The sequence below is a fragment of the Clarias gariepinus genome, chromosome 1 (assembly GCF_024256425.1).
Source record: "Clarias gariepinus isolate MV-2021 ecotype Netherlands chromosome 1, CGAR_prim_01v2, whole genome shotgun sequence".
NCBI lineage: Eukaryota > Metazoa > Chordata > Actinopteri > Siluriformes > Clariidae > Clarias > Clarias gariepinus.
In genome coordinates, this window is record NC_071100.1 from 7,705,001 (window position 1) to 7,723,343 (window position 18,343).

The 18,343-nt window shown below is 37.9% G+C and overlaps 1 protein-coding gene across 1 annotated transcript in view; it reads left to right on the forward strand.

Annotated features, from left to right (window-relative positions):
* The window catches only part of LOC128530295 (Fc receptor-like protein 5), a 91,695-nt gene that overhangs the window by 56,759 nt on the left and 16,593 nt on the right, over window positions 1-18,343 (forward strand). Inside the window, exons 2-3 of the mRNA XM_053504162.1 lie at window positions 7,873-8,163; window positions 17,987-18,277. Coding sequence (XP_053360137.1) covers window positions 7,873-8,163; window positions 17,987-18,277 — 582 coding nt within the window. The remainder of the gene's footprint in view (window positions 1-7,872; window positions 8,164-17,986; window positions 18,278-18,343) is intronic.

Consider the following 18,343-nt stretch of genomic DNA (forward strand, 5'->3'; position numbering starts at 1 on the left):
TTATATTTTGTTCTATATTGATATTCTGTTCATATTTGTAAAGTATATTTTACTTTGTACAGTACATTTCACCAGTTAATCTTATTGTCTAACGTATTTCTTTTTTTTTTACAATATATTTTACTTTGTACAGCATATTTTACTAGTTAATTTCATTTTTAACATATTTTTTTATTCATATTTCTTTTCTTATGTACAAGCTTTTATTATTTTTTTAAGGTCACCGGCAGTCGTATAAGCATTTCACTGCATATCATACTGTGAACGACTGTGTGTGTGACAAATAAAATTAATTTTAAAGCAAAATTATAGACATTAATGAGGAGAGTAATGAATTTTCTATTTTATTTTAAAGTAGATTAGATTTCCTGAATAAGAATGAATCTTGTGTGTTTGGTGTGACTACAATGTGCTGGTTTCATGAATGGATTAAATAATGTTCATATTTTTGTCATGTTCTCTGTTTCTGTTCCCTTTTTAGTGTTGGTTTCACTTGTACCAGAGGCCCATACTCAAGGTGATTTATACACAGTTTATCCTACAGTATATAATGTATATTTATTATTACTAAATTGTGGCTGATGGTTCTGTACAAGTTGTCAACTGCAATTTACTTTATACCTCTTGATGGTTTAACAAGAATTATTGTCAGTTAAGATTAATACAGTGGAACCTTGGGTTGCGAGCATAATTCTTCCTAGAAGTGGGCTCATATATCACAACACTTTTATATCAAAGCAACTTTCCCCCTAAGAAATAATGGGAACTTAAATTTTTCATTCCACAGCCCAAAAAAAATAAACACATAAAAAATAATTAATACAAAATATAAAATCCCAAGATAAGTCTTGCCATCAGTGTGCATGCAGATGCTGTGTGTGTGTGTGTGTGTGTGTGAGCCCCTCCCCTCTTCATCTTCTTGTCTTACACAGTAACCCTTCCTCCTCTCTTATTTCAGTACCACACACACATTAACGGAAATACTGTTTTATCAAGAAAACTAACAAGAAACATCACTAATGACACGAGTGTGCATTAGTGTCACACTAATTAAACTAATTTTTACTTCACCACTGTAAAGTAAAAATAAAACTAATTAACCCTCAGTTTATCTTTAAAAGGTACAGCGACAGAGCAGTGTTTCTCTTAAGAGTGCCTCTGTGTGCGTCTGTGTGTGTGTGTGTGTGAAGGTGAGAGGAGGGGGGGAAGGGGCACACTGTCCAATGACGCACGCACACAAGTCCAGGCTGACAGAGAGAGAGAGAGAAAATGGATCTTCAACCTCTCTAATAAGACTTGCTTTTGCTTTATGCCCATGTGTACTGTTTATTATAACACGTGTGTGCGCGTGTAAAGCAAAAGCAAGGTATTTAAACTGTAATGCTGCCCAGTCTCATGTTACTCAGTGGGAAATTCAACTTCTAGTTGTTATTTGGTGAAAATAAAAGGAAATGATTGATGATGTAATAAAACAGTTTAAACACAAGGGTAGAGCAACACATTTACACATTCCTATCTGTTCATTCCCCAAGACACACTTAATGTTTTAAAGAGAATTCATGTCCTGTTCTGCAGTGAACTGTTCTAACATCAGCAGGTTTTATTATTATTATTTTTTTTTAGTTTTTGTTTGTTTCTTTCTTTATGTGTCAGTCTGTCTGTGAGTCTGGGGAATGTTACTTATTCTGATGTCTAAGCTAGCTTGTTGTCCTGATATTATAACTAGTAATCTTATGTGATTAAATTAATGTGATTGTTATAAAGCAAGATAACTCACATTAACAAAATACAAAAAATAATAATAAATAAAGAATGTATGTATCTTTAGGCAGCACAGTGGTTTATTGGTTATCCAGGGTTTGGTGTGTGTGCGTGTGTGTGTGGACTTTGCATATTCTCACCATCCTAGATGTGTTTCCTATGGGCACTGGTTTACCCCCACAGTCCAAAAACAAGCAGATTAGGCTAATTGGTGTTCCCAAATTGCCTGTAGTGTGTGTGTGTGTGTGTGTGTGGCCTCAAGTTTCCTGTGATTAGCTCCAGGCCTCCTGCGACCCCTAATGGAAGGAGGAGTGAGTGTAAGACCTTAACAAACACTTAAAGTAGTTTAATGAGGTTAAAATATATATATTTTTCTTTTTGTATACCAGCTATCAGATTAGATTATCTACAGATGATCAATATATATATATATATATATATATATATATATATATATATATATATATATAAGCAATATAAGGAGATCAATGTACTATGTATATTTATTATATAAGGAGTTTCACTAATTCTGAACATGCCAAGAATAAACCAGACCCCTTCTCTTTCAGTCACACCACCACAGACTGCATTATTTCTAACAAAACTTATTTTGTAATGGTCATGTGACTCTGTTTACCTCTGTGTGCCCTAAAAATGACTATGTATTTTTAACAGTATAATCTTTCTACAGGGAGGCCTAAAGCTGTGGTGTCCATAAAGCCCGATACACACGTGTTCATTGGAGAGAGTGTTACTCTCAGATGTGACATACTGGGAGGAGGAGACACTCGCCGGTCATACACATGGTATAAGAATTATAACATACTCGATGAATATAAAAAATTATTTACAATCTGGTCTGCTGGAAATTCTGACAGTGGTGACTACTTCTGCGGAGAGTACTATAATCGGGTAGAGAGTGATGCTGTTAGACTGACTGTATCAGGTGAGTCTGTGTGTTTGTGTTTGTCCTTAAAATCTTATAATTATTTGAGGATTTGGATTTTGAGCTGTCAGTGACTGAGGATTGATCAGTGCTGATTTTACTTCTCTGTGTAATCTGCTCATTTCTTTCACAAGAATCATCATGACTTTTGTAATATCACCTGGGATTTATATTATATTTACTGTATAACTGTGGGTGAGTCAGTATGAATAATAACACACAGTAAACTGTTAATCAGACTGACACCACAATAATATGAGGGAATACATGGAATTATAAAAAGGGAGGAAATCTTATCTTGTCCTTATGGCTGTCATTATTCAGTTTATTAGAAGATACATAGAGACTTAAATTATACATTTGTTTATTTTCTTTTTTATGAAGATTCTGTAATTTTAAGATTAAGACCATAAACTTCGGTAAAACATGTAATTATTTAATTCCAGTTTCATGTTTCTGTCCCTCCCTCTACAATATGTGTGATCTGTTGACAAACTAAATTAAATAGTCTTGTGTATCTACAGGCTTTAGTGTCTGTATTGGGCTTTTGTTTTACCACATTTATATGAAACTATTATATTCACTGTAACGCATGTTTCAGTATATCAAAACACTCGTAAATCAAATAATTTCCCCATGAGAAATAATAGAAACTCAGCTTATTCGTTCCACAACCTAGAATAATAAATATATTTAAAAAAATTACAGAATATAACGTAAAAAATAAAACAAATTAAGCTGCACTTTACCTTTAAAAAGAATCACGACAGAGCAGTGTTTCTGTCAGCGTGTGTGTGTGTGTGTGTGTGTGTGTGTGAAAGTCCTCACACACATTAGCCCTCCCTCCTCTCAAATAATTGTCTCTAATGACACTTTTACAGAGAGAGAAACTGGATCTTTAAAAAGGAACCTCTTTATGACACTTGCTTTTTCTTTACACACACGTGGTATACAATAAAAAGTACACGTGAAAGGACGACTTTCACACACACAAACACAAAATAAAACATGTTTTACGTGGTCACAGTGTTATAGTAAACGGAGAAGAATCATTGGCTCAGTTGTGATCACGTGACGCTCGGCATCAAAACAAGAAGCAAATGAGTGCAACATGACAACCCCCCAACTCACATACACCACCATCTATTAGAGATGAGGAAACAGGCTGTTTTCTTTACTGAAATATACTTGTTTTTGTCAGTAATGTCAGTTTGTGCTGGAAGATAAGAGAAGTAAAGTATCTACTGAAAAAGCTGTGAGATACCTGAGAAGCTTCCCTGTGATTGAGCTGACTAATATTTTGTTCTCCCTAAAAGAAACAAAAGCATAAAGTCCACCCCCCTCTTACCCTTATTATATTGTCTTGGTGTCTACCACCTCTGTATGTCCAGAAAATGTAACATGAAAGACATGTGCTGTTCTGTTCTGTGTTATTCTATTCCATTCTATTCTATTACACAACAGTTAGTTCTGACCGAGTAATGTGATTGGACAAGAGGCTTTCCATGAGTTGTGATAATAGATGGTAACAGCACTGGGACACTCTAGCTGTGTTTTGATTGGCTAGTAGAAGTGGACTGCACAGGGTATTTAGCCATGATAAGTGTGTACTGGTGACATCACAGGGTCTTCCAAATGGAGTGATTTTGTCAAGGAAAGTTCCCTTAACCAAAATTCCCTACACAGGAAGCATAGATCACATAAAAAAATATACTGTGGAATGAAATCCAGCCAGTGAGGATATATGAAAAGCCTCAGCCACTAAGAGCAGTGCTACAATCAGTTAGCACAAAACAAATTAATGTTCTCTCTCTCTGTGTATGCGCTGGTTGTGAGGAGAACGTGTGGAGGGCTGTATCCTGCCAAATTTTGAAAGACTTTTTTCCTCCACTGTTTTTTTAAAAAAAAAAGTTAAAACATTATAGTAAGAGACAGCGAGCGGGCGTTAGGTGTGTACTCTGGAGAACGGAGTACTGATAGTGAAGAGCAGGTGGGGTGTGAGAACATCTACTCAGCTTCCTATGAGAGCTATCCTGCTCAGATGTAAAAGCTCCAATGTCAGACACATCCTGTCCTTCTGCAGACAGATCCTTACTCACTCACTCATCTTCTATACCGCTTTATCCTGTATTCAGGGTCGCGGGGACCTAGAGCCTATCCAAAAGTTCTAAGAGCACGAGGCAGGGTACACCCTGGACAGGGTGCCAATCCATCACAGGCTAGGGATTAAGTGCCCCGATTATGCCATTTTAAAGGTTGCTAATATTGCTTAATGTGTCTCTTAAAACAGGTTTACATGTATGCAACGTCAAAAAACACTTTAGTTTTCGCTAAAAATAGATTTAATTTTACCCCATTTCTAAATGATTTGTAAACGACTCGTGTGAAGCAGTTTAATGATTCTAAACCCCTCCTTTCCGTGAGCCCCCACTGCTGTGATTGGTCAGATGGCGCGGTGATTTATGATTGGTCTACCGCTACAGTGTGTGTCGGAAAACAAAACGCCCATGACCATAACTGAACGCCGGCTCTGGAGACCCGACAATACATATAAAAGATGGCATCGGTTTTACCGCGTAACGACCAGCTAATTTTATATTAACTGTGGCTACAAAAATCGAGAGGTCTTTTATCTTTGTGTCGGTGTTGCGTTAAAAGGCCGGTGAGCAAAAAGGACAAACACAAACAAGTAGATAAAGCAAACGTTTATTATACAAAACTAAATAAAGTCAACGAAAAAAGTGCACAACAACCAAACTAAGATATAAACAATATTTACAAACTATATATAATAAATGGTATGTGTATATGTACGTGAACAAAAAAATGGAAAATGTCGGAAGTCCGTGTTTATTGTATGTGTGTCATCCGAGTATACTGAGTAATATAAATCGAAATAAAATGATCCACAGCAATCTCTCCTTCTCTTGTCCAAACAAATAACGGCAGCGCTGGTCCACCATTCCCACTCATGCATTTTCCCCTCGGGGCATGCGCACTTCGCAAGTGTGTGATGCGCGAAGTGCGCATGCTTCGTGCCCTTACACTTTGTGTATGTGTGTGTGTGTGTGTGTGTGTGTGTGTGAGATGCGCAAAGTATGCATGCTCCATGCCCTTACACTTCGCGCGTGTGTGTGTGTGTGTTATGCGTGAAGTGCGCATGCTCCGTGCCGTTACACTTCAGCATTTTTCCCCTCAGGGCTTGCCGTAGATAGTCACGTGTACTTCGCAAGTGTTAGGATTTCGTTTTGGTGAATGGTGGAGAATAAACAGTTAAAAAGGATTTTGTGTGCTCTCGTTTTTATTGTTTTTTTTTGTTTAAGCGAACCTGGCATGAATGCTCGGTCACATTAACAAGAGTGTGGTAATGTTAATTGTAAGATGGCGGGCAAGTTGTTCACGACGTAGAACGTGGACGGACATTACGCAAATATATTACGGAGTGACGTGAATCCGTAACTGAGTAAAAATAGATTTGCTAACGACTCGTTTAGGCGAATGAGCCGACTCTTTTTTTGATAGACAAAAACTTCATTTATCGTGCACTGTCAGCGTCACAGATAGTGCAGATAGTTTATGTTCACAAACAGCTACATGACACACTGCATGAAAGAAAATATTTGAAAATGCATAACAGGGGCACTTTAAGGTAAACTTCAAGTGTAAAAAGGGCCAGAGAGGGCAGAGTGCAGCACATTTACACACACACACACACACACACACACGCCTGTAGACATGGAGGAGCAAGTCAACCTCTTTCTAAAGCTGTAAATAACCACAAGCTGTAAATAGTCCCGGTGTTTAAAAAAGTAATAAACCTTGTAAATATGTAAATACTGAGTGTGTATATAATGTTGAATTCCTTCTGATGCAGCATCTGGTCCTTTATATATATAAAAAGTAGGTTTTTCTTTTTTGTTTCAAAATAAAGTGTCTCTCTCTCTCATACACACACATGCACACACAAAACATCGATTTACAGGACATTGTGTGCCGACCTCAGCCCCATAGCGACATCTATATAATTGTCTAGTGAAATGAACGTCTTAAGTGTGTCTTTCTAAAGTTGGCGTAGTTAGTGCTGCATCAGAAGGAATTCAATAGGACGCTGTATGTGTAATTGTGTAATTGTCATTCAGTTTTGTGTTCTAAAAGTTTTGAAAATATACGCATGTGAGTATTTAGTTTTATATTTGTTTCATATTTGTGTTTGTCACCATGCAAAACTAATACAATCTGTTTAACATCCATGGACACTATGGACACATTCACGCACACCTACACTTACATATTCATGTTTACATTCTGGATTATTGCACAAAGTCACTTTAATAAGTCACCTTACTAGGATTTTTTATGCATATTTAAACACCCTCTTTCTTTCACCAAATTTCAAAATTTTCAAATGTTCTATTGTACAGTATATTTCTAGTTTTATTTCTATTTTTATCCTAGTTAAATTTAATTTTCTGTTGTATTTCTTTTATTCATATTTATTTCTTATTATAAGCTTTAATTCTCTTTTTAAGGTCACTGGCGGTCGTATAAGCACTTTACTGCATATTGTACTGTGTATGACTATGTATGTGACAAATAAAATTTTAATAGTGTAATTTAAAGGAAGATGCGTACAAATTGTGTAAACGCTGATTTATGAAACTATAAGTATTTAAGTGAACATGTTAAATATGTTCTATTCTGTAACAGTTGGATTGTGATGCATAAGACACATTGTTTTATGGTGTCTTTGTTTGTATATTCAGTTTTACGGTGCTTTCTTTAAGTAAACTCCACTCAAATCAAGTACAGCATCTGACTCTCTTGGAGGAAACTGTTAGTTTCTGTATCTGCGAAGCTAGTCAGGGTCGAGCACTTCGGCAATCATCCTAGTGGGGGCAGAATATATTGTATATGATTTGTGAGCATCAGGGAGCTGCTTGTTATCAATGTTCAGGATGTCTGTATTAGCCATATTAGAAATCGAATGAACAAAGTCTTTGCCGTTACACCTACATCACCCTGCATGTTAATAATGTTCACCTTCACAACCTTTAGTTAAAAACTGAACCGTTCAGTTCATAAAAAGATGTGTAATAATGTCAACAAGTGTAATAATATCTGCTCTGATAAGCAGCTCTGACTCCTTCATCATTTCATCCCAACAGCAAAACCCAAACCGACTGTGAGAGTGAATCCTCAGAGCTCCATCTACACTGGAGACACCGTCACTCTGACCTGTGAGCTGAAGCAGGGCACTGGATGGGAGTTTCTCTGGTACAAAAATAATCAGCAGTTACAGCGTTTGAGTTCTGACCCAGTAAACACCAACACACTCCCTGTGACAGTGAATAATACAGGAGACACAGTGTATAAGTGTGTAGCACGCAGGTATAACACCTGGGCAGACACACACTACTACACAGAGTACAGCAATAAAGTCACGATTATTGCAAAAGGTAAAACATATTTTTTTTTCTATTTCCTACATGATTAAAGTTAGAAGTAGTGAGAATATAAATTGTGCATAACTATAACAATTCCATGTTATTCTATATTATTTTAAATCATGTTAAAAAAACGTTTCAAACAGGACTTGAGACCAGAGAGGTCTAACAAAGTTTAACTCAAGGTTTAACTCAGTAAAGTAAGTAAATCAGTTAGATGTGTGTTTATCAGAGAGATTTACTCTCATATGTGAGATACAGACTAGTGGACACAGGTGTTACAACTTATTCAGAAATAAACAAACAAATAAATAAACCAGCTATCATGACCGCTCTTTCAGAGAGACGTGTATCCTGGATACATAACCTGATAAAGAGTTTAAATTGTGTTTGACAAAAATAACTAAATATCCAGTGTCAGCACTTTGTAAGAGTCAGAGATTTGAAAAAGGCATTTAAAATTTTAATGTAAAACAAGAAAAGAAACACAAACAGCACTAGAAATAATAACAGTGAGCTCCATGAACATGAACTGAAATAAGCAGAACATTTTAAATGTAACACGAAGACAACTTAAAGACATGTCCTTTATTAATGGTATTAATTACCAGAAAACAAGACACACCTGAACTCAATGAACAGAAGAGAAGAATCTAAACTTGTAATAATGAGAGAGAGCAAGGATGCAGCAGGAGAATGGAGAGAGTGTGATGGCAGGATTTAAGTGAATTTCATGGGATCTGTTTCCCCCAAATCTGGCTGTTCAGGTACATTCCAGCTCCTTATGATGGCAATGAAAAAAAATTAAAAAAAATTTAATTTTATGCCATCAGTGAAATCTCAGCTAGCACTCACTACTGTATCTTTGTAGCGGTCTTGGATTCTTTTGTAAAAAGAAGCTAGACACTAACTAGCACATAACATAATAGCAATAACAGGCAATGCAAAACAACCATCTATCTAACAACTAAAACTTAAATACACTGACCAATAATGGGAAAACACAGAACAGGTGTGTGTATGTGACACTCAGGGGCTGATGGGAGCTGCAGTCTGGTAAAACCACTGTGTTTATTTGAGTCATAATGTATGTGGTTCATAAAGACTACAGCCTGCTTTATTCATTTCCCTTTAAAATCAGATGATAGCTGTTAATAAATGCAATAAATACAGTACATGTCCATATGTTAATATTAACAAATGTTGTAGATTATAAAACATTAATTTGTAAATTAGACTATAAATGTGATAAAAGGGGATTGTATCATTTCCCACTGATCTTAAATCAAATTTATATGTGCATGATAGTTCATAGTTCATCATCAGAGTTTAGATAAATTTAAACTATTCTATAAATAATAAAACCAAAACCCACATCATCCATAAATCCTAATAATCAGGGGCCTCATGTATCAACGCTGCGTACGCACAAAAACTTTGCTTACGCCGGTTTTCACGCTCAGGGTCGGATTTACTAACAGTGAAATTAACGTGAGAATGTGCGTTTTTCCACGCCAACTTTATGTCTGGAGTACGTGTATTTCTTGTGTGTGTTTGTTTTATTTCCGTTGGCGACTCCTAGAGGCAATTATGTTAAATTGCACACTACAAAGTATCGCACCAACCCATGTGAAAAACATTGCTATTAATTTATAATTGATAAAATGGGTTAATTAACACAATATTTTCTACCAATTATTTGATTTAGAACATATAAAAGCATTTGCAAATATATACAACCCTTAGTCTATGGCAATGGCAGTGTTGGCCTTATTAGAGGACATTGTCAATGGCCGAATCCGAAGGGAACGCATTTTTAGGAATCACAGTGATTTTTTGGCCCACGATGATGACTGGCTTATTAGCCGTTTCAGATTTCCAAGAGCTATTCTCTTGGAGCTCTGTGCTGAGTTGGATCCAAATTTGGAAAGAAAGACAGCGAGGAGCCCCGCATTACCCGTTCCCTTACAGGTGCTGACAACGCTTGGTTTCCTGGCAACTGGTCCTTTCCAAAGGGAACTGGCAGACCGCTCGGGGTTAAGCCAGTCGTCTTTGAGCCGTGCAATGCCAGCTGTATGGGACGGGATCATCCGCATGTCTAGCAGGTAGCCTATATAAGGTTTCCATACCATGCAGTTGACCAGCCAAACATTACAGCGCAATTTGCAGCGATCGGCGGTTTTCCTAATGTAATCGGAGCGATCGACTGCACGCACACTGCTATAAAGGCGCCATCTGAAGAGGAATTTGCATACGTGAATCAGAAACATTTCCATTCAATAAATGTGCAAATAATATCTGATAGATTTAAAAAATCTATCAGATATCTAAAATTTTCTTTAATGATTATACCACCTCAAGTTTATGCAGAAAATGCATAAAACATGGACAAATATGTGATGTGCTGTTCTAATTTATTCTATTCTATTCTATAACAGTTTTAACAGTTTGTTAAGTACCCTGTAAAGTGCACTGCACAGCGTATTCAGCCATGTTAAGTACGACTCCTATATGCTAAGAGCGAAACTTCTCCATTTAAACAGTGGACCATGTGGGGAAGAAGTGAACAATGCTTCATTACTTTATTGGAAGAGTACATGCAACATTTCCCATCAGCCACTGCACCTCGCTGGAGTGCTGAATAAAATTAATCTCAAAGAGGAATTCATATATTTATTATCATTATTATCAAGGATGGCACAATATTAATATGATACAATAAGAGATTATTATTAATGTAATAATTACATTTAAAAATTGTGATCAATCAATAAAATCTTAATATTATACGGGCTAGTAATGTGTTAAAAATGCACAGTAATAATTTCCTGTACATCTTCTAAAATAAGTAAATAATTTATTCACGAGTTATACAAATTTCAGTAGTGTGCGTTTTGTAATGCTATTAATTTTTATTCCAATTAATATTTAATTGAACTCAATATTTAATATAACGGGTATCCGGATTACTGGTGTTTCCATGGTAACGCATGGAGAAAGTGATGTCTGTGTTGGTGATGTCGCAGGGTTTAGGAATGGCGGTATTTTGTCGAGAGAAGTTCTCTTAACTGACATTTTCTGGACAGTGGGTAGGGAGCCTACTTTAAAGTACACTGTGGAATGGATCACAGCCAGAGAGGATTAATGTAAAGCCCCACCCACTAAGAACTGTGATAGGTTCACTTAACACAATACAAATCAGTGCTTCGCCCCCCCTCGCGCTCTCTCTTAAAAAAAATATTTGTGAGCACCAGGGAGCTGCTTCCTATTAAAGGAATAGGAAGCCGCAATGACAGCTTGACATTGATGTCTTACGCTCCTCACTAGCCTCATGATGTTGTTCTGAGGCAATGCGTACAGTAAGTGCTACACGTATTTTTGCCAGGTCACGTGGGGGTGGTGTACGATCATCCAGTCTCTGTTTCAACTGGTCCCGGACGTGCTCTATGGGGTTCAGGTCTGGGGACATTGATGGCCATACTATATGAGGCACTCAAATGGCTTGTCTGGAAACCCTAGTACCCCTCGCATCTCTTAAATGGGCCTGCAGCTGTGTGGCAGTTGCATAACAATGTCTGAGTGCATATGTCCTTAGGTACTGGTTCAATTCAATTCAATTCAATTTTATTTGTATAGCGCTTTTAGCAATTTTCATTGCCGCAAAGCAGCTTTACATAGTCAAAATAATTATTTAAGTTTGTATGAAATGTGAATTTGTATGAATCAAAATGGTCAGTTTGTCCCTGGTGAGCAAGCCGAGGGCGACAGTGGCAAGGAAAAACTCCCTGAGATGGTAATAGGAAGAAACCTTGAGAGGAACCAGACTCAACAGGGAACCCATCCTCATTTGGGTGAAACAGAAAGCAGTAAATGATCTGCATTTATACAGTGTGTAGGGTGGGAGGCAGTTCAGCTATAATAGCTGATGTTAATTGATGTTAATATGGAGTCCAGGTAGTTATTGAAGACCCAGGTAGACTTGTAAGAAGTTCCAGTCATGAGCTATCGAACTGTCAAGTCCCCAGAGAAACAGTTGCCAACACCAGTCAAGGCCAGAACCATTTTCTAGGTAGAGAGAATCATTCCCAGACACCAGACGCATCCCAGAGAGACACACGGGGCATCCATGTGACGAGATCTTCAGCCAGAAGCGGGGCACCAGGATGGGTCAGACAGGTCCGGAGGGCAAAGGGAGTCTGGATCACTGGCAGCTCAGGAACGACATGTGTAGCTCGACAGAGAGAGAGAGAAAGAGTGAAAGGGGGGGACAGGAGGAGAGAGGAAAAAGAAAGAGGGGGGGAAAGAGAAAAAGAGGAGAGATGGCAGTTAGGTATCTCAGTAGGTCACAGTCACACAATGTATAATGTGAATGTATATTAACTGTAGAGTGCAAGCAGAGACTCCGGCAGGACTAACTATGACAGCATAACTAAAAGGGAGAGCCAGAAGGAAACACAAACATGAGGGCTTCCTGACATGTAAAGCAAACAATCACCTCACCGTCAGCAAACCTGAGTGATCAATGAGAGTGAGGAAGAAAGCATCCAAACATACCAGTTCACCATAATACTCTACGTCCATGAGTCCCCCAGATCTGCTCCTTTACCTATGGCAAATCTATTTATAAAAATGCTTGGCTAAATAAATAGGTTTTTAGCCTGGACTTAAACACTGAGACTGTGTCTGAGTCCCGAACATTATTTGGAAGTCTATTCCATAACTTTGGGGCTTTGTAAGAAAAAGCTCTGCCCCCGGCTGTATTTTTCATAATACGCGGTACTGACAAGCAGCCTGCATCCTTTGATCGAAGTAGGCGTGGCGGATCGTAATACACTAGCAGTTCGCTCAGGTACTGCGGCGCGAGACCATTTAATGCTTTATATGTCAAGAGTAGTATTTTAAAATCAATGCGAAATTTCACAGGGAGCCAATGGAGTGAAGATAAGATAGGGGTGATGTGCTCATATCTTCTGGTTCTGGTGAGGACTCTCTCTGCTGCATTCTGGACTAGCTGAAGCTTATTTATGCATCTAGCTGAACAACCAGACAGTAAGGCATTACAATAGTCCAACCTAGAGGTGATAAAAGCATGAACTAGTTTTTCTGCGTCGTTTAGCGACAATAAATTTTTTATTCTGGCAATATTTCTGAGGTGAAAGAATGCTATCCTGGTAATATTATCTACATGTGCTTCAAATGAAAGGCTGGAATCAATAATCACACCAAGGTCTTTCACTGTTGCATTTGATGGAACAGAAAGGCCATCTAAAGTTAAGGTGTGATCTAAAATTTTACTCCTAGCTGTATGCGGTCCTATGACTAGAACTTCTGTCTTATCCGGATTTAGCAGAAGGAAGTTAATTAGCATCCAATTTCTTATGTCCTGCACACAATGCTCAATTTTAGTAAGCTGTTTTTTCTCATCAGGTTTTGCTGAGACATATAACTGTGTATCGTCAGCATAACAATGAAAACTAATACCATGCTTACGGATTATGTTGCCCAGAGGAAGCATGTAAAGGGAAAAAAGCAGTGGACCTAAAACTGAACCCTGCGGAACGCCAAACTCCACTAGAGAACATGCAGAATAATCACCATTTAAGTCTACATACTGATAACGATGGGTCAGATAGGATCTGAGCCAGGAGAGGGCTGTACCCTTAATTCCCACTACATTTTCTAATCTGTGAAGAAGAATAGCGTGATCAACGGTGTCAAAAGCTGCACTGAGGTCAAGTAATACAAGCATAGTTACACAACCCTGATCAGAGGCCAATAGAATGTCATTTACTACTTTAACGAGCGTTGTCTCTGTACTGTGATGAGGCCTAAATCCTGACTGATACAGTTCATGTATGCCATTTCTATGTAGATATGAGCATAGCTGCTCCGCTACTATCTTTTCCAGAATCTTAGAGATAAAGGGGAGGTTTGATATTGGTCTGTAACTGGACAGCTGACAGGGGTCGAGGTCAGGTTTCTTAATTATTGTTTTGATAACTGCTAATTTAAAAGATTTTGGAACATATCCAATGTTGAGTGAAGAATTAATTATTCTCAACAGGGGTTCTATTATTGCTGGTACTATCTGTTTAAGAAAATGTGTCGGTACAGGATCTAATATACAGGTTGATGAATTCGAAGGAGAGATGAGTGAAATTAGTTCATTCTCTTCAAGGGGAGTAAAGTATTCTAGGTTCTGATCTGACATGGCTAGATTAACATCTGCATCAATTACATTGTTCGGTTTCAAAACCTCAATTTTATGCCTACTATTTACAATTTTATTATTAAAAAAGTTCATGAAGTCCTCACTATTGCATGATGTTGTTGTGGAGATTTCTGCAGTGGTCTTATTTCTGATTAATTTGGCTACAGCATTAAATAAGAATCTAGGATTATTTTTGTTATTTTCTATAAGAGTGGAGAGATATGTTGATCTAGCTACACTAAGAGCTTTTCTATAGTTCAGGATGCTCTCCTTCCATGCTATTTGAAATACTAGTAATTTAGTTTGACGCCATTTACGTTCTAATTTCCGAGCGGTCTGTTTTAAAGTGCGCGTGTGATCGTTATACCAGGGAGCAAGTTTTTTATCTCTAATAATTTTTCTTTTGACTGGAGCTACATTATCTAAGGTATAGCGAAATGTCGACTCTAAATATTCAGTCGCCTGATCGAGTTCTGTGGGGTCAGACGGTGATCTAATCGAAGTTGGGAACTCTGGGAGATTACTGATAAAACTCTGTTTGGTAGTTGATGTGAATGTACGTTTCATACGGTAGCGCGGCGCTGTGTGTACATTATTATTGTGACACACTTGAATTGAGACAAGATAGTGATCTGAGATAACTTCAGATAGTGGTATTGTGAATACATTTCTTATACTTAATCCAAATAATATTATTAAATCTAAAGTGTGACCTGCTTTATGAGTGGGTCCTACTACACACTGATTTACTCCTACCGAGTCCAGTATAGACATAAATGCAGTTCTTAGAGGGTCTTCTGGGTTTTCAAAATGAATATTAAAATCTCCAGCAATTAACACTTTGTCTACAGAAACGACTAGATTTGAAAGGAAATCTGCAAATTCACTAAGAAATTCCGAGTACGGCCCTGGAGGTCTGTAAATGACAATTAGCGGGATCGACTGAGCTGACTTAATATAGTTAAATACACTTATGTTACTATAAAGAATTTCAAATGAATTAAATTTGTGTCCGTGTTTTTGTACAATAGTCAAATTATCATTGTGAATAACTGCGACGCCTCCTCCTCTACCAGTTAACCGAGGCTGGTGTATGTAGCTGTGTCCAGGAGGACTAGCTTCATTTAGAGCTACATACTCGTCCTGTTTAATCCAGGTTTCTGTTAAACAGAGTATATTAAACTCCTGATCTGTGATAATTTCATTAACTATAACTGCTTTAGATGCGAGAGATCTAATATTTAACAGTCCTAGCTTCAGATCAGAGGTGCCGGCTGCGCATTCAGTCTGATCCAAGTTTGTGGTCTTTATGTTAATTAAATTACTAAAACAGACTTTCTGAGTCTTTCTAAATTTGATTTTAGCTCGGGAAACAGACACAGTCTCAATAGAGTGAACCCTGAGTGACGACTCTATGCAGCTAGCAGACGGTTGGGTTAGCCTGTCTGTCTGCTCCCTGGCCTGGGCTCTGGATTGTCACCGATTAACTAGGCCTCTTCTAAGACTATGAGCTATACTACAAGAAATGAGAGCAGCACCTTCCCGAGTGGGATGGACACCGTCCTGCCCTAACAGGCCAGTTTTGCCCTTAAAGGTCTTCCAATTGTCTATGAAGCCCACGTTGTTTTCAGGGCACCACCCGGACATCCAGCGGTTCAGTGACCATAACCTGCTGTAAGTTATGTCACCACGTCTCATTGGGATGGGACCAGAGCATACTACTCCATCGGACATCGCCTTCGCTAATTTAAACACCTCTATAAAGTTATTCTTACTAACCTCTGACTGACGAAGGCGTATATCGTTAGCTCCAGCATGTACTACTATCTTTGAGGTCATTGTTGCGGTCTATCACTCGTGAAGTTTCACTCCTGGGTCTGTCATGAACTCTGCCAGTAGTTCTGTGTCTTGATACAAGTCTGCTGATGACACTTTGAGACACACCAAGTTCATGAGCAACATCTGACTGCCTGCCACTGAGCCGAAGGCGCGCCATGGCAAAGTGGCGCTGCTCGGCCGTTAAGTGATGAGGTGTGTTCATGGCTGTTTGAATAATAAACTTGGAATGACTTACTGACAATACCAGCTATTTTATACCCACAAAATGTTAAAATTGATGCACAATAAAATGGAATTCAAGGCACAAGTACACAATGAGACCATTACATCGAAAACACAAAATAAGGTGTCTATCACCCCAATACAATTGCCTCCCTATCCCAAAAATGTCTAAAGTGAAACGAACACTGTATGTATGACATCCACTAAGTCTCTCACAATATCCTTAACCTATTGTGCGTAGTGTATATACAGTTGAGCCTCGGATTACGAGTAACAAGGATTGCGAGTGTTCCTGCAAGACGAGCAAAGATGTTTAATAAAATTTTGACTTGGAAAATGAGCAAGTCTTGGTTCACGAGTACATAGTATCATGTATCACGCATGCACTTCTTGTTTTGATGCCGAGCGTCACGTGTTGACAACTGAGCCAACGTTTTTTCTCTCTCTTGTGCTGTGGAATTGTGGGTAATAGTCTCCCCTGCTGGGTCTTAGTGCTCATCTCTAACTGGTATAATCAACATCCATGCACCCGTGTACTGTTTAATATAACACTGTGACCAAGGATGTGTACAAACCCTAGTTTGTAAGCGTGTCTACAACGCGCGTGTACTGTTTCTTATAACACACGTGTGTGCGTGCGTGTAAAAGCAAAAGAAAGTCTCATTAGAAGGTTAAAAATCCATTTTTCCCCTTAGCCTGTCATTATGTGTGCTGTCATTATAAACTCACTTTTGTTGCCAGCAGTTTAGACATTAATGGCTGTGTGTTAAGTTATTTTGAGGGGACATCAACTTTACACCATTATACAAGCTGTACACTGATTACTTTAAATTCTATTAGAGTTTCATATCCTTAGCGTTGTCCCTTGAAAATATATAAAATATTTACAAAAATGTAAGGGGTGTACTCACTTTTGTGAGATACTGTGTGTGTATATATAAGGATTGGGGTTTAGAAGTTGTGAGAATAAAACTTATGCATAATTATTGATATTGCATGTTATTCTATAATGTTTTAAATAATGTTGAAATAAGTAAAAAAATAATGTTGTTTGAGGTCTGTGAGGTCTATTAGACGTAAAGAGAGCTAAACTTCTCCATTCAAAGAGAGGTTCTCTTAACTGACATTTTCTGGACAGTGGGTAGGGAGCCTACTTTAAAGTACACTGTGGAATGGATCACAGACAGAGAGGATAAATGTAAAGCCCCACCCACTAAAAACTGTGATAGGTTCACTTAACACAAGACAATTATCAAAAATTTTTATCAAAAATTTTTATTATAGACAATTAAATCAGTGCTCTCTCTCCCCCTATCACTCTCACTTAAAAAAATATATATATATATACTCTACACGTTTTGCGAGCTGCTTGCTATAAAGTGCAGGGTGTCTGTATTACCAATATAATGTTTAAGTCATCATCCTGCATGTAAACAATGATCACGTTCACACTCATTAGTTAAAAAACTGAACTGATCATGATTTTCTATAAAATGTTAAATCTGCTGATTATGTTGTGAAGCTAAAAGCAGCTCTGACTCCTTTATGATTTCATCCTAACAGCAAAACCCAAACCGACTATGAGAGTGAATCCTCAGAGCTCCATCTACACTGGAGACACCGTCACTCTGACCTGTGAGCTGCAGAAGTCCACTGGATGGGAGTTTCTCTGGTACATAAATAATCAGCCGTTAAAACATTCAAGCACTGAACCAGTAAACACCAACACACTCCCAGTGACAGTGAATAATACAGGAGAGACAGTGTATAAGTGCAGAGCACGCAGAGATAAGGCCTGGGCAGCGAAAGAGTCCTACACAGAGTACAGCGATGAAGTCACCATTACTGCAACAGGTATGTTATGATACATACACACACACACACACACACACATATATATATATATATATATATATATAT